At 41.7% G+C, this 20229-nt stretch overlaps 1 protein-coding gene across 1 annotated transcript in view; it reads right to left on the minus strand.

Moving 5' to 3' along the window:
* Positions 1-20229, minus strand: part of GRIA2 (glutamate ionotropic receptor AMPA type subunit 2) — a 235329-nt gene that overhangs the window by 105059 nt on the left and 110041 nt on the right. The window contains exons 4-5 of the mRNA XM_030192684.1: positions 10581-10777; positions 5332-5385 (exon numbers count right to left, since the gene is read on the minus strand). Coding sequence (XP_030048544.1) covers positions 5332-5385; positions 10581-10777 — 251 coding nt within the window. The remainder of the gene's footprint in view (positions 1-5331; positions 5386-10580; positions 10778-20229) is intronic.

Raw genomic sequence — 20229 nt, forward strand, 5'->3', positions numbered from 1 at the left:
TCCCTGCGGCACTCGACTATTCACTCTCCTCCATTAAGACAAATGGTCATTTAACCCTACCTTCTGTTTTCTGTCCAATAGCCAATTCTTCATCCACAGAAGGACATTATCTCCTATCCCAAGACTTCTTAATTTTTACATTGCTTTTGACTTGTAACCATTCACCCCCACCTACCCTCCTCTCCTCTTTCCTCTACACATTCATTGATTTGCTTGCTTTATTTTTTGTCTATTAGATTGTAAGCTCTTTGAGCAGGGACTGTCTTTCTTCTATGTTTGTGCAGCGCTGTGTACGCTTTGTAGCGCTATAGAAATGCTAAATAGTAGTAGTAGTAGTAGTAGTAGTAGAGTCTCTCATAAAGTACTGTGTCAAAAGCTTTCTGAAAATCTAAATAAACTACCTCAACTGGCTCACCTTTATTGACATGTTTATTCATGCCTTCAAGGAAATGAAAGGTGTGGTAGCTGTGTTAGTCCACTTTTAAAGGTAATCAATAGAAATAAAACATGGAAAAGAAAATAAGATGATACCTTTTTTTATTGGACATAACTTAATACATTTCTGATTAGCTTTCGAAGGTTGCCCTTCTTCGTCAGATCGGAAACAAATTGGTGAGGCAAGACCTTTCTTGGCTGAATCCATGCCGATTGTCCCATTAAACCATGTTTGTCTACGTGTTCCGTAATTTTATTCTTTATAATAGTTTCCACTATTTTGCCCGGCACTGAAGTCAGGCTTATTGGTCTATGATTTCCCGGATCACTTTGGCCACCCTCCAGTCTTCAGGTATTATATACGATTTTAATGACAGATTACCGATCACTAGCAACAGATCTGCAATATCATGTTTGAGTTCTTTCAATTCCCTGCCAGTCCAGGTGATTTATCACTCTTTAACTTGACAATTTAACTCAGTACATCTTTGAAGTTCACTGTTATAGAATAAGCCCGATCCATGCCTAAATTAGGTTTGGGCATTTACATCAGGTCTTAGTTGGTAGAAATGGCCATGCCTAAATTTTACTTGTGGGGACAGGCACTAAGCATATTCTATAAACTGCACCTAACTTTAGGCAATGTTTATAGAACAGCATTAAATGTGGGGGGTTTGGGCACCAATTTTTTAGGTGTCATTTATAGAATTTGGTCCTAACTGGACCAAAGGATAGCGCATCAGCCCTTACTGCCTTCAAAATGGGTGGTGGGAAGTTCACTTATGGAAATGTTTCAAAATGGCTGTGCGCTAATGACAACATTAATGCATAACATTAATACAAAAAAGGCCATTTTTTTATAGATGCGGTTAAAATGGCCTTAGCACACGGGAAAGACCTGCTTAACGGCTCACTAAGGCCAACTTTTCACCACAACTTAGTACCCTTAGTACATAGGCCAGTAAGAACCATTTTAATGTTATATTAAGTTTAAATATCCTGAAATTCAGACGGGTTAGGTGTGCTTCCAGGACAAAGTTGAAAATCTCTTTGATAGGTTAAATAGCTATATAAAATAGGGGAGAAAATCTACCCGTAGTAGCAAATGAAAGCTCATTGCACCAGGGTCACATCTCTAGTTCTGATTGAGCTAGAAGGCCAAAGAAGTAGAACGAAACTGCTAACTCAAAAATGCAAGCTGTAAGGCAAGCCCGATGACTCAGTGGCAGTGCAATGAACTACTGAGCATTTCCTAAGTACAGTCATCCACTCCTTGGTCAGCTAGGGTGATACAGAGACAGCATTCACAGCTTGGGGGAGGGGAGAGGGAAGAGTCAGATGAAGGCATAGTGGAAAGTCAAATCAGAGCCTGGTATTGGGAAATAGGACTCATAATTACAATGTTCTGGAAGGACCTCTGGTGCATGGCCTCTTGTGTAGGGCTGTCACTGCAGTGATTTGAGATACATGAATTAGAATAGAATTACAAATAGGGGAAAATCCCCAGGTAGTTGCAAATGAGGGCTGTTGGTGCCCTATCCTAAAACAGATCAGTTCCAATTGAGGTAGAAGTCCACAAAAAACCAGGAGGAAGATGACAGGAGAAAAAAATAATAATAAATCAACAGGAAACCTAAATTTGTTCTGATAGAACTGGTGCAGACCTCCCGTGCAACCAGAAAAGCATGGGATGACAAGGATGTTTATTTTGGCTCTTTGATTTCACTCAATACTCAACCTAGCAATCTTCAGCAAATTTCACTACAAGTTACAATCTCAAGCTGAAGCTCAATTGATTTTAATTATTCCCTTCTATGAGGAGATCTATTTTACTTTAATCACCGTGAAAATGAAAATGAAGATCAATATACACATAAAAATACACATAAAAAGGAGGGGAAAGTCCTCAAATGTCTTAATCGCGGCAGCAAACAAAAAGTCTTAGAGCCCACGTCCCTTGGACTCCATTTTTTCACATCAGTCTAAAAACGTCCTTGTTTATTAAATATCTTTTCTTTTCATATTAAATATTTTTTTCTTTTCTTGAGATCTTGTCATGCACTTTTTTAATATAAACCAATGTCCATGAGCAATGTTTACTAAAAAATGATGTAAGTCACGATATTAGTCACACTACAGAGTTAAAAGTTCTAAAAAGAACTGTCAACTAATAGGACAAAAGGATGCATGACAGAAATTTTCAGTCTAAGCAGAAAGCATCAAAGCAAAAAAGGTCTCAACATAAACAAAGCCTGGAAACCAATGTAGATCCTTTTCTAAACTACATGCAGGAAAGAATGTGTATTTGCTGGCATTTGGGAGCAGCCAGTTAATAAAGATACGTTTGTACGTTTGAGAAGCTCGCCAGGTGCCCTTGGCCTGGATTGGCCACTGTCGTGGACAGGATGCTGGGCTCGATGGACCCTTGGTCTTTTCCCAGTGTGGCATTACTTAACATAGTAACATAGTAGATGACGGCAGAAAAAGACCTATACGGTCCATCCAGTCTGCCCAAGATAAACTCATATGTGTATACCTTACCTTGATTTGTACCTGTCTTTTTCAGGGCACAGACCGTATAAGTTTGCCCAGCAGTATTCCCCGCCTCCCGACCACCAGTCCCGTCTCCCATCACCGGCTCTGGCACAGACCGTATAAGTCTGCCCTCCACTATCCACACCTCCCAAACACCAACCCCTCTTCCCCCCACCTGCTCCGCCACCCAATTTTAGCTAAGGTTCTGAGGATCCATTCCTTCTGCACAGGATTCCTTTATGCATATCCCACGCATGTTTGAATTCCGTTACCGTTTTCATCTCCACCACCTCCCGCGGGAGGGCATTCCAAGCATCCACCACCCTCTCCGTGAAAAAATACTTCCTTACATCTTTCCTGAGTCTGCCCCCCTTCAATCTCATTTCATGTCCTCTCGTTTTACCGCCTTCCCATCTCCGGAAAAGATTCGTTTACGGATTAATACCTTTCAAATATTTGAATGTCTGTATGTACTTATTGAAAAAATTGAAGATTTTACAATTCCCGTGTGTTAGTGGCACCACTTCCACATATAGTAACCTCATGTTACAAACCTACATGTATAAGTGCCACCGATTAAGTAATGAGGCTGCATTGTTAATTTAGTTTCACTTTGGGAGGGATTAAGGAGAATGACACGCACCTTTAATTCCATGTGTAAAGCCCTGGCCAATGAGAGCATATTTTAAAAACCTGTATGTGCTTTTGAGCAGATGTAAATCCTGCCATGGGAATTTTTCTTCCATACAGATGTATTTCCTTTGTAAAATGGGGAATACACATGTACATTTTAGTCCTTCCCAAGCCACACTGAAACCACACCCCTTTAACATCTCTATAATGTGTGAATATCCACGTGTTGTAACTTTCTAAAAATTGGCAATTACATATCTATCAAACTTGTTTGTACCATAAGTTGCCTATATAATTCTTTGCGATTGAAAATATTCTATTAATGGAGGAAAAAGGCTTCAGATGCTCAATTCATGGATTACTGATTACTTTTGAAAGTAATCTTTATATCAGGCGAACTTCCTCACCAGCCTTATAAAAAACCTCCAATTTATTTTCTCTCTCTTTTTGGTTTACTTTTTCTTTTCTTTATGCTATAGTTTTTTTTTTAACAAACATGTGATCATCTTATCTACTATTCATCATAATGGTATCCCACATTGATAACGTTCCCTCTTACCCTCTAAATGAAGCTCAAATTCTCCAGTGATACCTGACAAATTTTTCTTTGTGTTACGTGCAATGTGTAATAACTATATTTAGAGTATTTCTGACATACACAGTGCTGTACAGAGGTGATAAGCATCCAGGTATGATATATTCCTTCCCCAAGCAACTTACAATCATGAGTGGGAGCCCGAGGCAAATGGGTGATAGATTGACTTGTCCAAGGTCACAAAGAAATTCAGAGGCAGAACTGGGGTTTAAACCTTGGCTTTGATAGTTCTTAGCCCCTGTGCTGGAAACCAGGGATTATCAACCTAGTAGAGAATGACATGGGGATGGGGACCCACAGTAACCACTGGGATGGGGACAGAGCCTGTGAGGACGGTGACAAATTTTTCCCCCGTGTCACTTTCTACTTTGAAGCCTGTTAATGAACTGGACTGTTATTTATGTTTGATTGATACAGACAACATTTATTTTTTGGAAAAAAAACAAGCAAACATGCTGGCCACAGCTAGCAAAATTTGCATGGAGGATCCCATACATCCTGATACCAGCACATCTTCTAAGAAGACATCTTCTGTTGCAGGAAGGACTGTGGAAGACAGGTGAGGTAGACAGAATCCCGAGATTGTGGATGACTTCTTATTCATCCACAGATCAAAAATCATAACAGTGCTTCATAGGGCATATTTGTCCCCTGTTAGGGAATACAGAACGGGTTGTATTTTGTACCCCTGGGCATTTTAACAGGGTGGATTAGGATTCCTTGGGGTAGTAGAAGTCAGCTATTGTTGGGGTTGGGAGGGTAGAGGGTGGTGGTGGGAAGGAGGGTTATTATAGTTGCTCATTGTTATTATTGTTTTCTATTTGTAATTTAAACACAACAGTTGCACAGCATATTCTTCCTTTTTATACTTTAATAAAAAGATTTAAATGCCAATCAGGTTTTCAGAATATGCACAATGAATCGGCACGAGACCATTTGCATGCACTGCCCCCATTGTATGCTCTCACCACTAGGCCACTTTCTCTATCAGGAGCATTTTCAGCTGCTGTTCAAGGCTTTTAACTGATTTTTTCCTAAAATATATACTGCATACAATAAATAGTCCTACTAGCTGCTCCTACAGTGAATAACTATGAAAAAAACAAGATAAGTACAAAATGCAGTTCACATACCAAATTTGCAATGATGTAGTGGTATCCTTTGACATGTTTACCAATGGTAATAACCTGTAAAATGCAACAGAATAACTTGTAGGTTTAGTTGGAAATGGGATGAAAAAGCAGTCAATTCAATTTGCTATAATTCTTAGGAGAGTCCTGTCATTTTAAGGGTCTTTTTACTAAGGCACACTAATGGAATTAATGCACGCTAAATGCTAAGAAGCACTTAGGTTTAAAATGGGATTCTGAGCATTTAGCACACACTAATTGTTTGCCCACGTTAAATCCACTAGCTCACCTTAGTAAAAAGGACCCTTAAGCGATGGAAAACTCAACAAAATTTATCTTTCATTTTCTGTAATATCCAATCTGAAATAATAACAACAACAACAACAAAAACAATTAATGTTTTAGGAATTTTGGTGTGGGGTTTTTTTGGGGGGGGGGGAGTAGAAAGACGGATAAGCAACCAGAGCAAAAATTAAAAATAGCCCTGCCCCAGCCCCTGAGACACAAAAACATGTTGCACGTTACCCCAGCTGATAATAATAAAACACCCAAACTGGCAGTTGTTGAAGCCATTGTTGGAATATTCACCCCAATGTACCCTGACTGCTAAAAAGGCAATAGAGTGTTAATGTATTCCAAAAGAGATGGAGAACAAAACTGAGAAAATCATTATGTCTCTCATTAGGTTTCTGGTGTGTCTGCACCTTAAGTACTGTGCGGTTCTGGTCACTCCATCTCAAAATTGATATAGGGGTTAGTTCCAGACTTCGGCAGGAGGGGGGTCCAGAGCCCGAGGTGAGGGGGCACATTTTAGCCCCCCCGGAGATGCCGCCCCCCACCCCCGCCATTGCCGACCCCCCGCCGCCACCAACTTTGACCTCCCCCTGCTGACGACCCTCTCAACCCCCCTCCCACCAACAACCCTCCCCCGCCACCGCTGTCGCCTACATTTGCTGGAGGGGGACCCCAATTCCCGCCAGCCGAGGTCCTCTTCTTCCGGCGCAAGGCTTCGTTCTGTTTCTGAGTCTGACGTCCTGCATGTTGTACATGCAGGACGTCAGACTCAGAAACAGAACGAAGCCTTGTGCCGGAAGAAGAGGACCTCAGCTGGCGGGGGTTGGGGTCCCCCGCCAGCAAAGGTAGCCCATGGCAGCGGGGGGGGAGGGTTGGCGGCGGGAGAGGGGGTCGAGAGGGTCGTCGGCAGGGGTGTCCAGGGCAAAATCTACAGGGGCCCAGGCCCCTGTGGCCCCACGTAGCTACGCCACTGGTTCCACTATTCCCTCTAAGCTGAGCGGGAGTCCTCCGACTGCAGTGCTGCCAGTGGGGGGTGCTGCTTCAATACTGTGTTTTCAATTACTAGGGACAGGCATATTCCCTGGAGTCCTGCAGAGCTTGTCTATCCCCCACTATCGAAAATGTGATAGCGAAACAGCACCCCCTGCTGGCAGGACTGGAGCTGGAGAACTTCCGCTTCACTTAGAGAGAATAGTGGTCAGTTCTATAAAGTGCACTAATATTTAGGCACCAAAGTGCAACATGCTGAGCAGAAATCCTATAACAGCATCTGGGCACCCAAATTCCATTATAGAACACTAGCATAAGCCAGCAATTAATTTAGGCATGACCACTCATGTTATTTCAGCAGCACTTTAGCACATAAACAACAGTATTCTATAACCTGCACATATAAATGTTTGACATGCCCATTGCCTACTTATGGGCCTCCCCTTGTGTACGTCCCCTTGCATTTACACATTATCCCTGGGATTTTATATATCGCCCCTTCATTTCCGCATGGAAATCGAACCATATTCTATAACAATGCATGTAACTTAATTACCTAACCAGCTAATCAGCGCTGTTACTTGGATGTTAACAATTATCAGCACTAATTGGCACGAATTAAAATTTATGCGCATAACTCGCTACATATATTTTGCAGCGTGGTGTGTGTAATTTCTAAGTCACATAGTTGATTAGGAGGCGGGGCGTAGGAATTTCTAACATCTATGCATGATGTTATAGAATACACCCGCTGTCCCCCAGATTCTATACAGCATGCCTAGAGTTCTGCATCAAAATCCAAGCATAATTGGCTTAACAAGTTAATTAGCATTAATAACAGCTCTTAACAAGCAATAATGAGTACTAATTAGCAATAATTCGAATTTATGTGCAAAACTCGCTAGGCGAATTCTGTAACGCAGTCAGCCTAACTCCTAAAGCATGCAGACAAAAAGGAGCGTGGTTGTAGGCGGGGAAATGGCCATTTCGTGGGCATTCCAAAATTTACATGTGTGGTCATATGGCCCTGTGTTCCTAAATCTACGCACTGGGATTTACACTACATTTTCATTGGTGTAAATGGAGGTGTGTAGTTTACCAACTAAGCGTATTCGATATTCCTTGGTTAAATATAGGCACCGGTTATAAAATATGCTTAGGCAGAAGTGTTTTCTGCATGGATTTTTTAGGTACCATATATAGAATCTCCCCCTCTGTGTCTAATATAGGCATTGGGATTTAAGCCAAGTAAAACATACAAGCCAAACAGAGAGGGTAACCAACATACATAGAAAGTATACAAATAAAAAGGAGCAACACTGGGCCTTCAAGACTGAGACAACAGGAGTATTTTATTGATAAATGACTCAACACGAGCCGAACGGGAACGGAGAGAATCTTTAAAGCCAAGCGTGCCTTGTGAAAATAGCAGCCACAATAAAGGAAAAAACTCCTGCATATAGCCTCATGTCAGCTCACGTCGGGTCATTTATCAATAAAATACTCCTGTTGTCTCAGTCTTGAAGGCCCAGTGTTGCGCCAAGTAAAACATAGTATAAATGCCAGTTCTACTATAATAGTGCTCCTGTTTAAATCTAGATAAGATATTTGTGATGGTATAAATTATAAGAGTTGAAATATTTTTTTGTTTGGGACATTATCCAGCTCATTTTCGAAAGAGAAGGGCGCTTATCTTTCGACACAAATCGGGAGATGGGCGTCCTTCTCTCAGAGGCGCCCAAATCGGCTTAATCGAAAGCCGATTTTGGGCGTCCCCAACTGCTTTCCGGCGCTGGGATGGCCAAAGTTCCCAGGGGCATGTCGGTAGGGTAGCAAAGGCGGGACAGGGGCGTGCTTAAGAGATGGGCGCACTTGGCCGATAATGGAAAAAGAAGGGCGTCCCTGGCGAGAATTTGGTCCACTTTATTTAGTCCCTTTTTTTCAGGTCCAAGTCCCAAAAAAGTGCCCGAACTGACCAGATGACCAGCAGATGGAATCGGGGATCACCTCCCCTGACTCCCTCAGTGGTCACTAACCCCCTCTCACCCTCAAAAAAACCAATTTTAAAAACTTTTTTTGCCAGCCTCTATGCCAGCCTCAAATGTCATACTCAGGTCCATCGCTGCAGTATACAGGTCCCTGGAGCAGTTTTAGTGGGTACAGTAGACTTCAGGCAGGCGGACCCAGGCCCATCCCCCCCCCCCCCCCACCTGTTACACTTGTGGTAGAAAATGGGAGTCCTTCAAAACCCACTGTGCCCAGATGTAGGTGCCTCCCTTCACCCCTTAGGACTATGGTAGTGGTGTACAGTTGTGGAGAGTGGGTTTTGGGGGGGGGTTGGGGGGCTCAGCACCCAAGGTAAGGGAGCTATGCACCTGGGACCAATTTGCAAAGTCCACTGTATTGCCCCCTAGGGTGCCCGGTTGGTGCCCTGGCATGTGAGGGGGTCCAGTGCACTACGAATCCTGGCCCCTCCCATGACCAAATGCCTTGGATTTGTTTGTTTTTGAGATGGGCGCCATCAGTTTCCATTATCGGCGAAAACCGAGGGCGCCCATCTCTAAATCCAGCGATCTCACCATTTAGGTCGACCATCTTTAATGTTGACCTAAATGTTGAGATTTGGGTACCCCCAACCGTATTATCGAAACGAAAGATGGATGCCCATCTCGTTAGATAATATGGCCAGCCCCGCCCCTTCACAGCACCGTCTTCGGAGATGGGCGCCCTTACAGATGGGCATCCCCAGTCGAAAATGCCCCTCCACATGCTACTACTAAGCTTATTCTAAAGCAGCACCTAGATTTAGGTGCAGTATATAGAATGTACTTAGTTGATATCCCAGCGCCTAGAATAAAATAATCCATTTACACCAAGGAAAACGTGGTTTAAATACCGGTGCATAGATTTAGTTACAGAGTGGCATATTCTATAGTTGTGCTTACAAAGTTTGGAACACCCATGAAATGCTCATTTCCCCACCCATAAATACACCCGTTTTTGGCTGCACCCATTAGAATTTAGGCGTAGAATGTTACAGAATATGCTTAGTGAGTTGTGTGCGTAAATTCTAATTATTGCCAATTAGCATTCATTATCGCTCATTAAGTGCTATTAATGCTGATTAGCTTGTTAAGCCGATTAAGTTATGCACGTTGTTATATGATACGCTTGGATTTTGACGCAAAACAATAGGCATGATATATAGAATATGGGGGTTAGCGCGGTTCTATAATGGGTATGCGTCTTTTATAGAATCACACTTAGGGCATTAATGCTGGTGCCTATATTAGGTGCACTTTGGCCATATTCTATATCTATGCATGTAAAATTTGGGAAGGCCCCTGGAAGGCCCCAAGCCACGCCCTCAATATTTATGAGTGTTAGGATTCACATGCACATTGTTATAGAATATGATATGTGTGTAAATCCTAATTAGGACCAATTAACATCAATAATTGGTTGTTATCACCCAATTAACAGCACTGATTGGCTCATTACTCAATTAAGTTACATGTATAAATTGGGTACACGCCCAATTTAATGCGCGTAATTCTCTGTGCCATATATAGAATCTGGCCCAAAATCCAGTGAAATTTCAGGTGCCAAAAAAAGAAATATCACCAATCAAAAAACACCTGAATATCCAACACTAAAACTTATATGATAGATATGTACTGTCAGCTAAGAAATCCTCCTGGATTATGTAAAGAGAGGACTCTGGAATGTAATCGTAGGTCCTCTACCCCTATGTGCCTTCTGTTCTTACTTCTCCTCACACTGCTGAACCTTTACTCCTATCATTGATTTATGTTTTTTATATCCATTGTGAATGGCCTTGATACGACTGTACAGGTGATGTATCAAATTTTAATGAACTAAAGGAGCTCTGCGTATTCAGTTGCTGATATTCACTTTCCAGGCAGTCTTTCATGACTACAGTTATTGTAAGGTGAAAGACAACCAACCTGATCCACAATGTCATTCACTTTGTCCCGCTCGCAGTCCAGGATCACCCGCCTCTCATTCTTAATCTCCAGATCTTGAAAAAGCGAGCGGTACGTTTCATCTTTCCTGTCATTGTTGATGTTGCCTACATTAATTGCAGTCACTAGCCATTTCTTCTCTGCTGCAGAGTCCAGCACAGCTTGCAGCGTTGATAAACCTGAAAGGACAAAAAAAAAAAAAAAGAAGAGGACCGATGATAATGCAGATATTTTGTTTTATTAAAAAAAAAAAAAAGAAAAAAGTGGTTGGTAGCAAAAGATAACTACACGAGGTTTACTCTGGAATAGCAATGTGCAAACCAATCTGGGTTGGATCACTTTGACAAACTTTATCAAAAGGAGGAGTGGCCTAGTGGTCAGGGTGGTGGACTTTGGTCTTGGGGAACTGAGGAACTGAGTTCGATTCCCACTTCAGGCAGCTCCTTGTGACTCTGGGCAAGTCACTTAACCCTCCATTGCCCCATGTAAGCCACATTGAGCCTGCCATGAGTGGGAAAGCGCAGGGTACAAATGTAACAACAAAAAAAAAGGTTTAATTTACTAAAGTGCGCTACTGCATGACAGCTCATTAATATATGATAATGTGCATTATTAATATACTTTAATAAATAGGCCTCATTTGCCTGCATTTAAACTGAATGACAATGGGGCTCATTTTCACAGCACTTAGACATACAAAATTCCATAGGTTGCTACGAAACTCTATAAGTCTAAGTGTTTGAAAATATGCCTCTATGTACATTAATAATGTGCATTTTAGTGTCATATTTTTGGTATGGCTTAATAAATCAGTCCCTTAAAGAGAGAAAGTGGTGATTAGTGGGAAACCTCACACTCGATACTCACGTGACGAACACAACAAAAAAGATGTTCCACTCCATGTGGAAACTCAAAAGAGTAAAACCTTTCTTCCCAAGATACATCTTCCGTACCTTGGTACAGTCAATGGTAATAAGTCATCTGGACTACTGTAATACACTGTACGCTGGCTGCAAAGAACAGACTATCAAAAAACTCTGAACAGCCCAGAATACCGCCGCCAGACTCATATTTGGCAAAACCAAATATAAAAGTGCAAAACCCCTAAGAGAGAAACTTCACTGGCTCCCACTCAAGGAATGAGTTGCGTTCAAGATCTGCACGATTGTACACAGATGCCCCAATCTACATGCTAAACCTTGTGGACTTGCCTCCCAAAAATGCCATAAGATCATCCCGCAAATTTCTCAATCTGCACTTCCCCAGCTGTAAAGGTTTAAAATATAAGCTGATACACGCCACCACCTTCTCTTACATGAGCACGCAGTTGTGGAATGCATTACCTACAGCCCTGAAAAATATTGATGAAATAACTAACTTCCGCAAATCTCTGAAGACACATCTATTCAACAAGGCCTACAAAGAGAACCCCTAGCCTTACAAAACTACCTCACCCAATTATTACAGCCCACCTTATATCCTGCCTAACACCTTCCTTCTCTCTTCCCTCACCTAATCTTTGTACATTACTAATTGTGTATCTGATATCATGGAATGATCACGTCATAACCAAACTCTGTAAGCCACATTGAGCCTGCAAATAGGTGGGAAATGTGGGATACAAATGCAATAAATAAATAAATAAAATAAATAAATGAATGAATGAATGAATGAATAAGTAAATAAAACAACTGCTCACAAAACTGGCAAGGACTTGTGCACATCAATCCGGAGTTCGCACACTCAAAAAGCGTATGGGGACAGATTTAAAGATCTCAATATGTGTGCTAATTTAAAGGTTAATACTTTGAAAGAAAAGCAAAAGAAGAGAGATACAATAGAGATATTTAACTACCTCCATGGCATAAATGCACAGAAAGAGCAACAATTTGAACTGAAAGAATGCATGGGAATGAGGGGTATGGGATGAAAGTGAAAGGGGATGGATTTAGTAATAATTTAAGGAAATACTTCTTTATGGAAAGGGTGGCGAATGTGCTGGTAGAGGTGGTGGAGACAAACACTGTATCTGAATTCAAGAAAGCATGGGACAAGTACATAAGATCTCTAAGGGAGAGGAAGGGATAGTGGGCAGTATGGTCTTTATCTGCCTTCATTTTCTTTGTTTCTATGATCTCAGATATCCATTAATCAATGTGCATTTGTTAGATGTTGATAAGTTAAACATTTGTTTCTTGCTAACATTGTAAAATGACGGTAGATAAAGACAAAAACAGCCCATTCAGTATGTCCAGCAACAATTATTCATTTTGCATTTGGATTTCATTACACACACTCCTTTCTTCTGAATCCCTCACCTGACCTTTCAAAGTAGTAGCAGATCTCTCAGGAAAAAAAATCAAATGGATTTTTCCAACTAATTGTTGAGGAGCCATAGACATTGTAAAACTTAACCCAGGATGAAATCCTCCGGGCTGATGTCCAACTTCTAAAATGTTGCATCTCCCAATGCAGGCACGGCTCTACATAATCTATAACTTCCCTTCTCAAGTTCAATCAGAACCTGCCATTTCAGCAATAATGCAGAGAGCATTTGCGATAAAATGTACATTAAGTACTCTACACACATACAGCTAAATCAAGCATAATAAAAAGATGACAGTCAAGTTTTACTGAAAACATCTATACTGCACTGGAATAGACCATGGATGTACAGTGGTGGAAATAAGTATTTGATCCCTTGCTGATTTTGTAAGTTTGCCCACTGACAAAGACATGAGCAGCCCATAATTGAAGGGTAGGTTATTGGTAACAGTGAGAGATAGCACATCACAAATTAAATCCGGAAAATCACATTGTGGAAAGTATATGAATTTATTTGCATTCTGCAGAGGGAAATAAGTATTTGATCCCCCACCAACCAGTAAGAGATCTGGCCCCTACAGACCAGGTAGATGCTCCAAATCAACTCGTTACCTGCATGACAGACAGCTGTCGGCAATGGTCACCTGTATGAAAGACACCTGTCCACAGACTCAGTGAATCAGTCAGACTCTAACCTCTACAAAATGGCCAAGAGCAAGGAGCTGTCTAAGGATGTCAGGGACAAGATCATACACCTACACAAGGCTGGAATGGGCTACAAAACCATCAGTAAGACGCTGGGCGAGAAGGAGACAACTGTTGGTGCCATAGTAAGAAAATGGAAGAAGTACAAAATGACTGTCAATCGACAAAGATCTGGGGCTCCACGCAAAATCTCACCTCGTGGGGTATCCTTGATCATGAGGAAGGTTAGAAATCAGCCTACAACTACAAGGGGGGAACTTGTCAATGATCTCAAGGCAGCTGGGACCACTGTCACCACGAAAACCATTGGTAACACATTACGACATAACGGATTGCAATCCTGCAGTGCCCGCAAGGTCCCCCTGCTCCGGAAGGCACATGTGACGGCTTGTCTGAAGTTTGCCAGTGAACACCTGGATGATGCCGAGAGTGATTGGGAGAAGGTGCTGTGGTCAGATGAGACAAAAATTGAGCTCTTTGGCATGAACTCAACTCGCCGTGTTTGGAGGAAGAGAAATGCTGCCTATGACCCAAAGAACACCGTCCCCACTGTCAAGCATGGAGGTGGAAATGTTATGTTTTGGGGGTGTTTCTCTGCTAAGGGCACAGGACTACTTCACCGCATCAATGGGAGAATGGATGGGGCCATGTACCGTACAATTCTGAGTGACAACCTCCTTCCCTCCGCCAGGGCCTTAAAAATGGGTCGTGGCTGGGTCTTCCAGCACGATAATGACCCAAAACATACAGCCAAGGCAACAAAGGAGTGGCTCAGGAAGAAGCACATTAGGGTCATGGAGTGGCCTAGCCAGTCACCAGACCTTAATCCCATTGAAAACTTATGGAGGGAGCTGAAGCTGCGAGTTGCCAAGCGACAGCCCAGAACTCTTAATGATTTAGAGATGATCTGCAAAGAGGAGTGGACCAAAATTCCTCCTGACATGTGTGCAAACCTCATCATCAACTACAGAAGACGTCTGACCGCTGTGCTTGCCAACAAGGGTTTTGCCACCAAGTATTAGGTCTTGTTTGCCAGAGGGATTAAATACTTATTTCCCTCTGCAGAATGCAAATAAATTCATATACTTTCCACAATGTGATTTTCCGGATTTAATTTGTGATGTGCTATCTCTCACTGTTACCAATAACCTACCCTTCAATTATGGGCTGCTCATGTCTTTGTCAGTGGGCAAACTTACAAAATCAGCAAGGGATCAAATACTTATTTCCCCCACTGTATTTGTCAGGCACAAGACTGAATGGTGCAAGACACAAATAAGTACATAAGTATTGCCATACTGAGACAGACCAAAGGTCCATCAAGCCCAGTATTCTGTTTCCAACAGTGGCAAATCAAGGTCACAAGTACCTGGCAAGATCCCAAAACAGTACAATACATTTTATGTTGCTTATCCCAGAAACAAGCAGTGGATTTTCCCAAGTCCATTTTAATAATGGCTTATTGACTTTTCTTTTAGGAAGCCAGCCAAACCTTTTTTAAACCCCGTTAAGCAAACTGCTTTTACCACATTCTCTGGCAATGAATTCTAGAGTTTAATTACACGTTGAGTGAAGAAATATTTCCTCCAATTTGTTTTAAATTTACTACTTTGTAGCTTCAGTATGTTAGTGTAAATGGTCCAAAAGAGCCTGCCCTGGAATGTCTACGGCTATTAATAGACTAAAAGAGAAGGCAATCAAAGTGATACCAGTACCTCAAAATGTTATGATTATAACAGTAAGAAATAGTACTATTAAATATACACAATGGGTCAAATTCTATAAATGGGGCCTTAAAAATAGCACTGAAAAACCACGTGGTTAGCGTGATTCCATAAACTATTCTTAAAGTTAGGCGTAGTTTATAGAATATGCCTACATGCCATTCTTGCAAGTAAAATTTAGGCACACCCATTTAAGACGCCTAAAACCAGGCCTAAATACCTACACCAAAGGTAGGTGCAGATCGGGTGTATTGCATAATAGTGCACATGAGGCTCTTTTTGCTATACATGAAGTACCGCAGGGCTATCGCATCAGCCCGGCAGTGCTTCCCACCCCTAGCGTGCCGTTATTCCAGTGCTATAGAAATGTATTTATTTTTGTAGTGCCAGAGTGTACACAGCGGTAATCGAGCAGTGATGCACGCTGCCCAGTTACCACCGGATTGACGCGGGAGCCCTTACCGCCACCTCAAATGATGGCAGTAAGGGTTCCCCACGAAATGGCCATGCAAGTACTTTACTTGCCGCCTGGCCATTTCCTGTAGGAAAGAGAGACTTCCCTTTTATCAGCAGTGGTAAAAGGGGGCCTCGGCGTGCATTTAAAACATGCGCTGACACCAGCGCTGGACCCCCTTTTTCACAGCTTGGTAAAATGGGCCTATAGTTTTTTAAAACTCACGCAACCCGCCCATGGCCACACACCCTTTCAACTGCATGCATTAGAATTTACATGCACTGCATTGTAGAATATGCCCTGAAAGTTATGTGCGTAAATTCTAATTAAAGCCAATTAGTGCCGCTACTTGGTTGTTAAGTACCAATTATCTGCATTGATTGGCTTGTTAATCAATTAAGTTGCTCACACAATTTAGCCATGTGGCCAAATTAGCACGCACAACTTGAGGCGCAATATGGGGGAATAGCTTTAGAAAATAAACATTTCCTCTTCAGGAACCATATTAATATTGGGCTTGATAGAGACAATAATAGGTGTTTCCAAATGGATAAAGGCCTCTTGACTCACTCAGGGGCCCTTTTCCAAAGCCATGGGAGGGCTAACACGTGGCAAATCGGCACTACTGCCGGGGTAGCGCATGCGCCCGGCGGTAATTCTGAGTTGGCGTGTGCCAAATCCCATGGTAGAAAATATTTTTCTATTTTCCACTGCGGGGGGGGGGGGGGGGGGGGGGGGCGTTCCCAGCGGTAATCGGCAGTGAGCTCATGTTGGCGTGCACTGCATGGTTACTGCACAGGTAACATGTGACCCTTACCACTAAGTCAATGACTGGCAGTAAGGGCACAGGCTGTAAATAGGCATGTGCTAGTTTTGATTTTTGCGTATGCCCATTTCCAGGTCCATTAAAAATGGCCCTTTTCCCAGCTGCTGTAAAACATGACCCAGCGTGTGCCCAAAAGATACCCCCACACTACCGCAGGTCACTTTGTACCACAGCTTTGTAAAAGGAACCCTCAGTCTGCCAAGCATACATACAGGAGTCATGTGAATTATGCTAATATTTGATGTTACCTCCATTCTCATTAGAGATCTGATTCACTAAGCATTTTCCCCTAAACACAGGATGGGAATAAATTCATAATAAATTGCACTCTAAACTTGGCTCTCAGTGGGCATATAGTACTGAACTTAGTACTCTGCATAATCTACACTGGTAGAGAAGTGAAATCATATTCAAATGGGAATTTTATATACATAGTTAAGGACATTACTACCTATGAAGTCCTTTTTAATAAGCTGGAATTGGAATATATACAGCATGGAGAGATTTTTTTTTTAACCATATCTAGCTTCAACTGAATTCAAAGAAACCAAAGGCCCTGGGCTCAAATGCCAAGGAGTCCCACTTCAATATGGTAACATTCTCCTAATTCTTCCACCTTTCTCTTAATAGAACTTCACTTTACCTTGGGAGCTGTGAGCTACGCTGGGCATTTTCAGAATTGGTTTGATTGGTAACTGAGGTTACCTGTATCCTAAAATCTTTCTGATAAAACTGTTGACTCTATTATATCTCATCTTAAAAAAAAAAACCTGTCCTTTCAGTTGTTGAAGGTCCATCCTTTCTAAACCTTTCTATCCTTTTGCCTATAACTTACAATTGTTGTTGCATCGTGATTTTGGAAACTTAGGAAGGAGAACATGCAAATGCCACTAATGCGGGCCCAGTCGATATTCAGTCAGTATAAAAAGGAGAAGCCAGATCGGTCCATTCAGATGCCAATACTTAATACCGGTGCCCAGACACAGCCTGGTATTGGATATGAGGGCCTAAGTTTTAGAGACAACTAACCCTATGTGCTGCTACGTATTATGGACCACACTGGAAGAAATAAGAATTGGTGAATCATGGAAGAAGTGAAGTTCTAGTTAATTAAGAGCCACAATTATACTGACCTAACTGGAAACCACTCCATGCGCCAAAAGACTGTGGAGTTCAAAGTGTGAGAAATACAACAAGGTTGACATGTACACAAGATATTTTTATGCATGTACTGGCTGGAAATGCAAAGAGATTTTACAAGGCTGAGAAGTTTTTTGTATCTGAAGAATTTATTAATTATTTCCTTAACATTGGCATTCGCACACCCTTCACCTCATCACTCGGGACACATAAGAAATAACAATCTCAGAGTCTATTTGTGGCACAACTGGTCTCAGTTTTATTAGGTTAACATTAAAAACCAATCAACTTGCATTGAACACTTCACTTATAAGAACAGTATTTCAACTTTAACCAATTTATGGTTAGTCGGTAATGAACTAACCCGTAAAGATTTATCATTTACCTTACTGTCCCACCAGTATGATCTGTGGTTACTCTAAACCATATCCTTTTCCCTCTAAGGTTCTTTTTAATAATTTTGTAAGTGATATTGCTGAAGGGATGTCTGGTAATGTTTGCCTCTTTGCAGTTGATACCAAAATCTTCAATAGATAGTATGGATAACATGAGGAAGGACTTAGTGAAGCTAGAGGAATGGTCTGAAATTTGGCAGCTAAGATTTAATACTAAAAAATGCATTGTCATGTATTTGGGCTGCAAAAACCCGAGGAAATGGTACAGTTTAGGGGGTGAAGAACTTTTTTGCACGAAATTGGAGCAGAACTTGGGTGTGGTCGTATGTGATGATATTAAGGTAGACAAACAGGTAGAAAAGGCAATGACAAAAGCTAGGAGGATGCTTGGGTGCATAGGGAAAGGAATGGCCAGTAGGAAAAAGGAGGTGATGATGCACCTGTATAAGACTCTGGTGAGACCTCATTTAGAATATTGTGTGCATTTCTGGAGACCACACCTTCAAAAAGAATTAAACAGGATGGAGTCAGTCCAGAGGGTGGTTGCTAAAATGGTCAGCAGTCTTCATCATAAAGTGTATGTGGACAAACTTAAAGATCTCAATATGTATACTTTGGAAGAAAAGGAGAGAAGGGAGATATGATAGAGACATTTAAATGCGGCATAAATGCACTTGAATATGTTGTTCACCGCCATTGTCTTGACTTTCTTTCATCTCAAGCTATTCTTGATCCACTTTAATCTGGCTTTTGCCCTCTTCATTCAACTGAAACAATGCTTGCTAAAGTCTCCAATGACCTGTTCCTGGCCAGATCCAAAGGTCTCTATTCTATCCTCATCCTTCTCGATATATCTGCTGCTTTGGCACTGTTAATCACCGCCTAGTCCTTGATACACTGTCCTCTCTTGGATTTCAGGGCTCTGTTCTTTCCTAGTTTTCTTCTTATCTAGTGTATACTCTGATGGATCCTCCTCCGCTTCTATCCCACTATCAGCTGGTGTACCTCAGGGACCTGTCCTGGGATCTCTTCTTTTCTCCATCTATGCTTCCTTCCTTGGTACTCAGATCTCATCCCATGGTTTTCAGTATCACCTTTATGCTGATGACTCCTAGATCTACCTCTCCACACCAGAAATTTCAGCAGGAATCCAGGCCAAAGTATCAGCCTGCCTGTCTGACATTGCTGCCTGGATGTCTCACCGCCATCTGACACTAAAAATGACCAAGACTGAATAAATTTTAAATGAATCAGAGAAAATATTTCTTCACTCAACATGTAATTAAACTCTGAAATTCATTGCCAGAGAATGTAGTAAAAGTGGTTAGCTTAGTGAGGTTTAAAAAAGGTATGGATGGCTTCCTAAAGGAAAAGTCCATAGACCATTATTAAAATGGACTTGGGGAAAATCCACTGCTTATTTCTAGAATAAGCAGTATAAAATGTATTGTACTGTTGTGGGATCTTGCCAGGTACTTGTGACCTGGATTAACCACTGTTGGAAACAGGATGCTGGGCTTGATGGACTTTCGGTCTGTCCCAGAATGGCAATACTTACGTACTTATGTACTTAATGTACTTAAGAGCTTTTTATCTTTCCCCCTAAACCAAACTCTCCTCTTCCCCCATTCTTTATCTCTGTGGATAACACTCTCATCCTCCCTGTCTCATCAGCTTGTAACCTTGGCATCATCTTCGACTCCTCTCTCCTTCTCTGCACATATTCAACAGACTGCTAAAACCTGTCTTTCTTTCTCTATAATATCACCCTCCCTTCAGCATACATTGCCTGGCATATGCCATTTCAGACAGCCAAACATCAACATCACAGAATTCTCAGCCATCAGACTTATCCTTCGCTACCCCTTTTCAATATTGCTCATCATAGTTGAGCCACAACCACCCCCCAAAAGTTCTACATGCCTAAAGAATCAAATCCGAGTAACATAACAAGTCTGGTATTTTGCCTCTCCCAAAATACTTGAATACACATGAAATCCTAAAATCCAACTAAAAATAGATTTGGAGACTCGAGACCTTTTCTTCTTCTTCTCATGTTTGC

This window comes from Microcaecilia unicolor, chromosome 2 (genome assembly GCF_901765095.1).
Source record: "Microcaecilia unicolor chromosome 2, aMicUni1.1, whole genome shotgun sequence".
Lineage (NCBI taxonomy): Eukaryota > Metazoa > Chordata > Amphibia > Gymnophiona > Siphonopidae > Microcaecilia > Microcaecilia unicolor.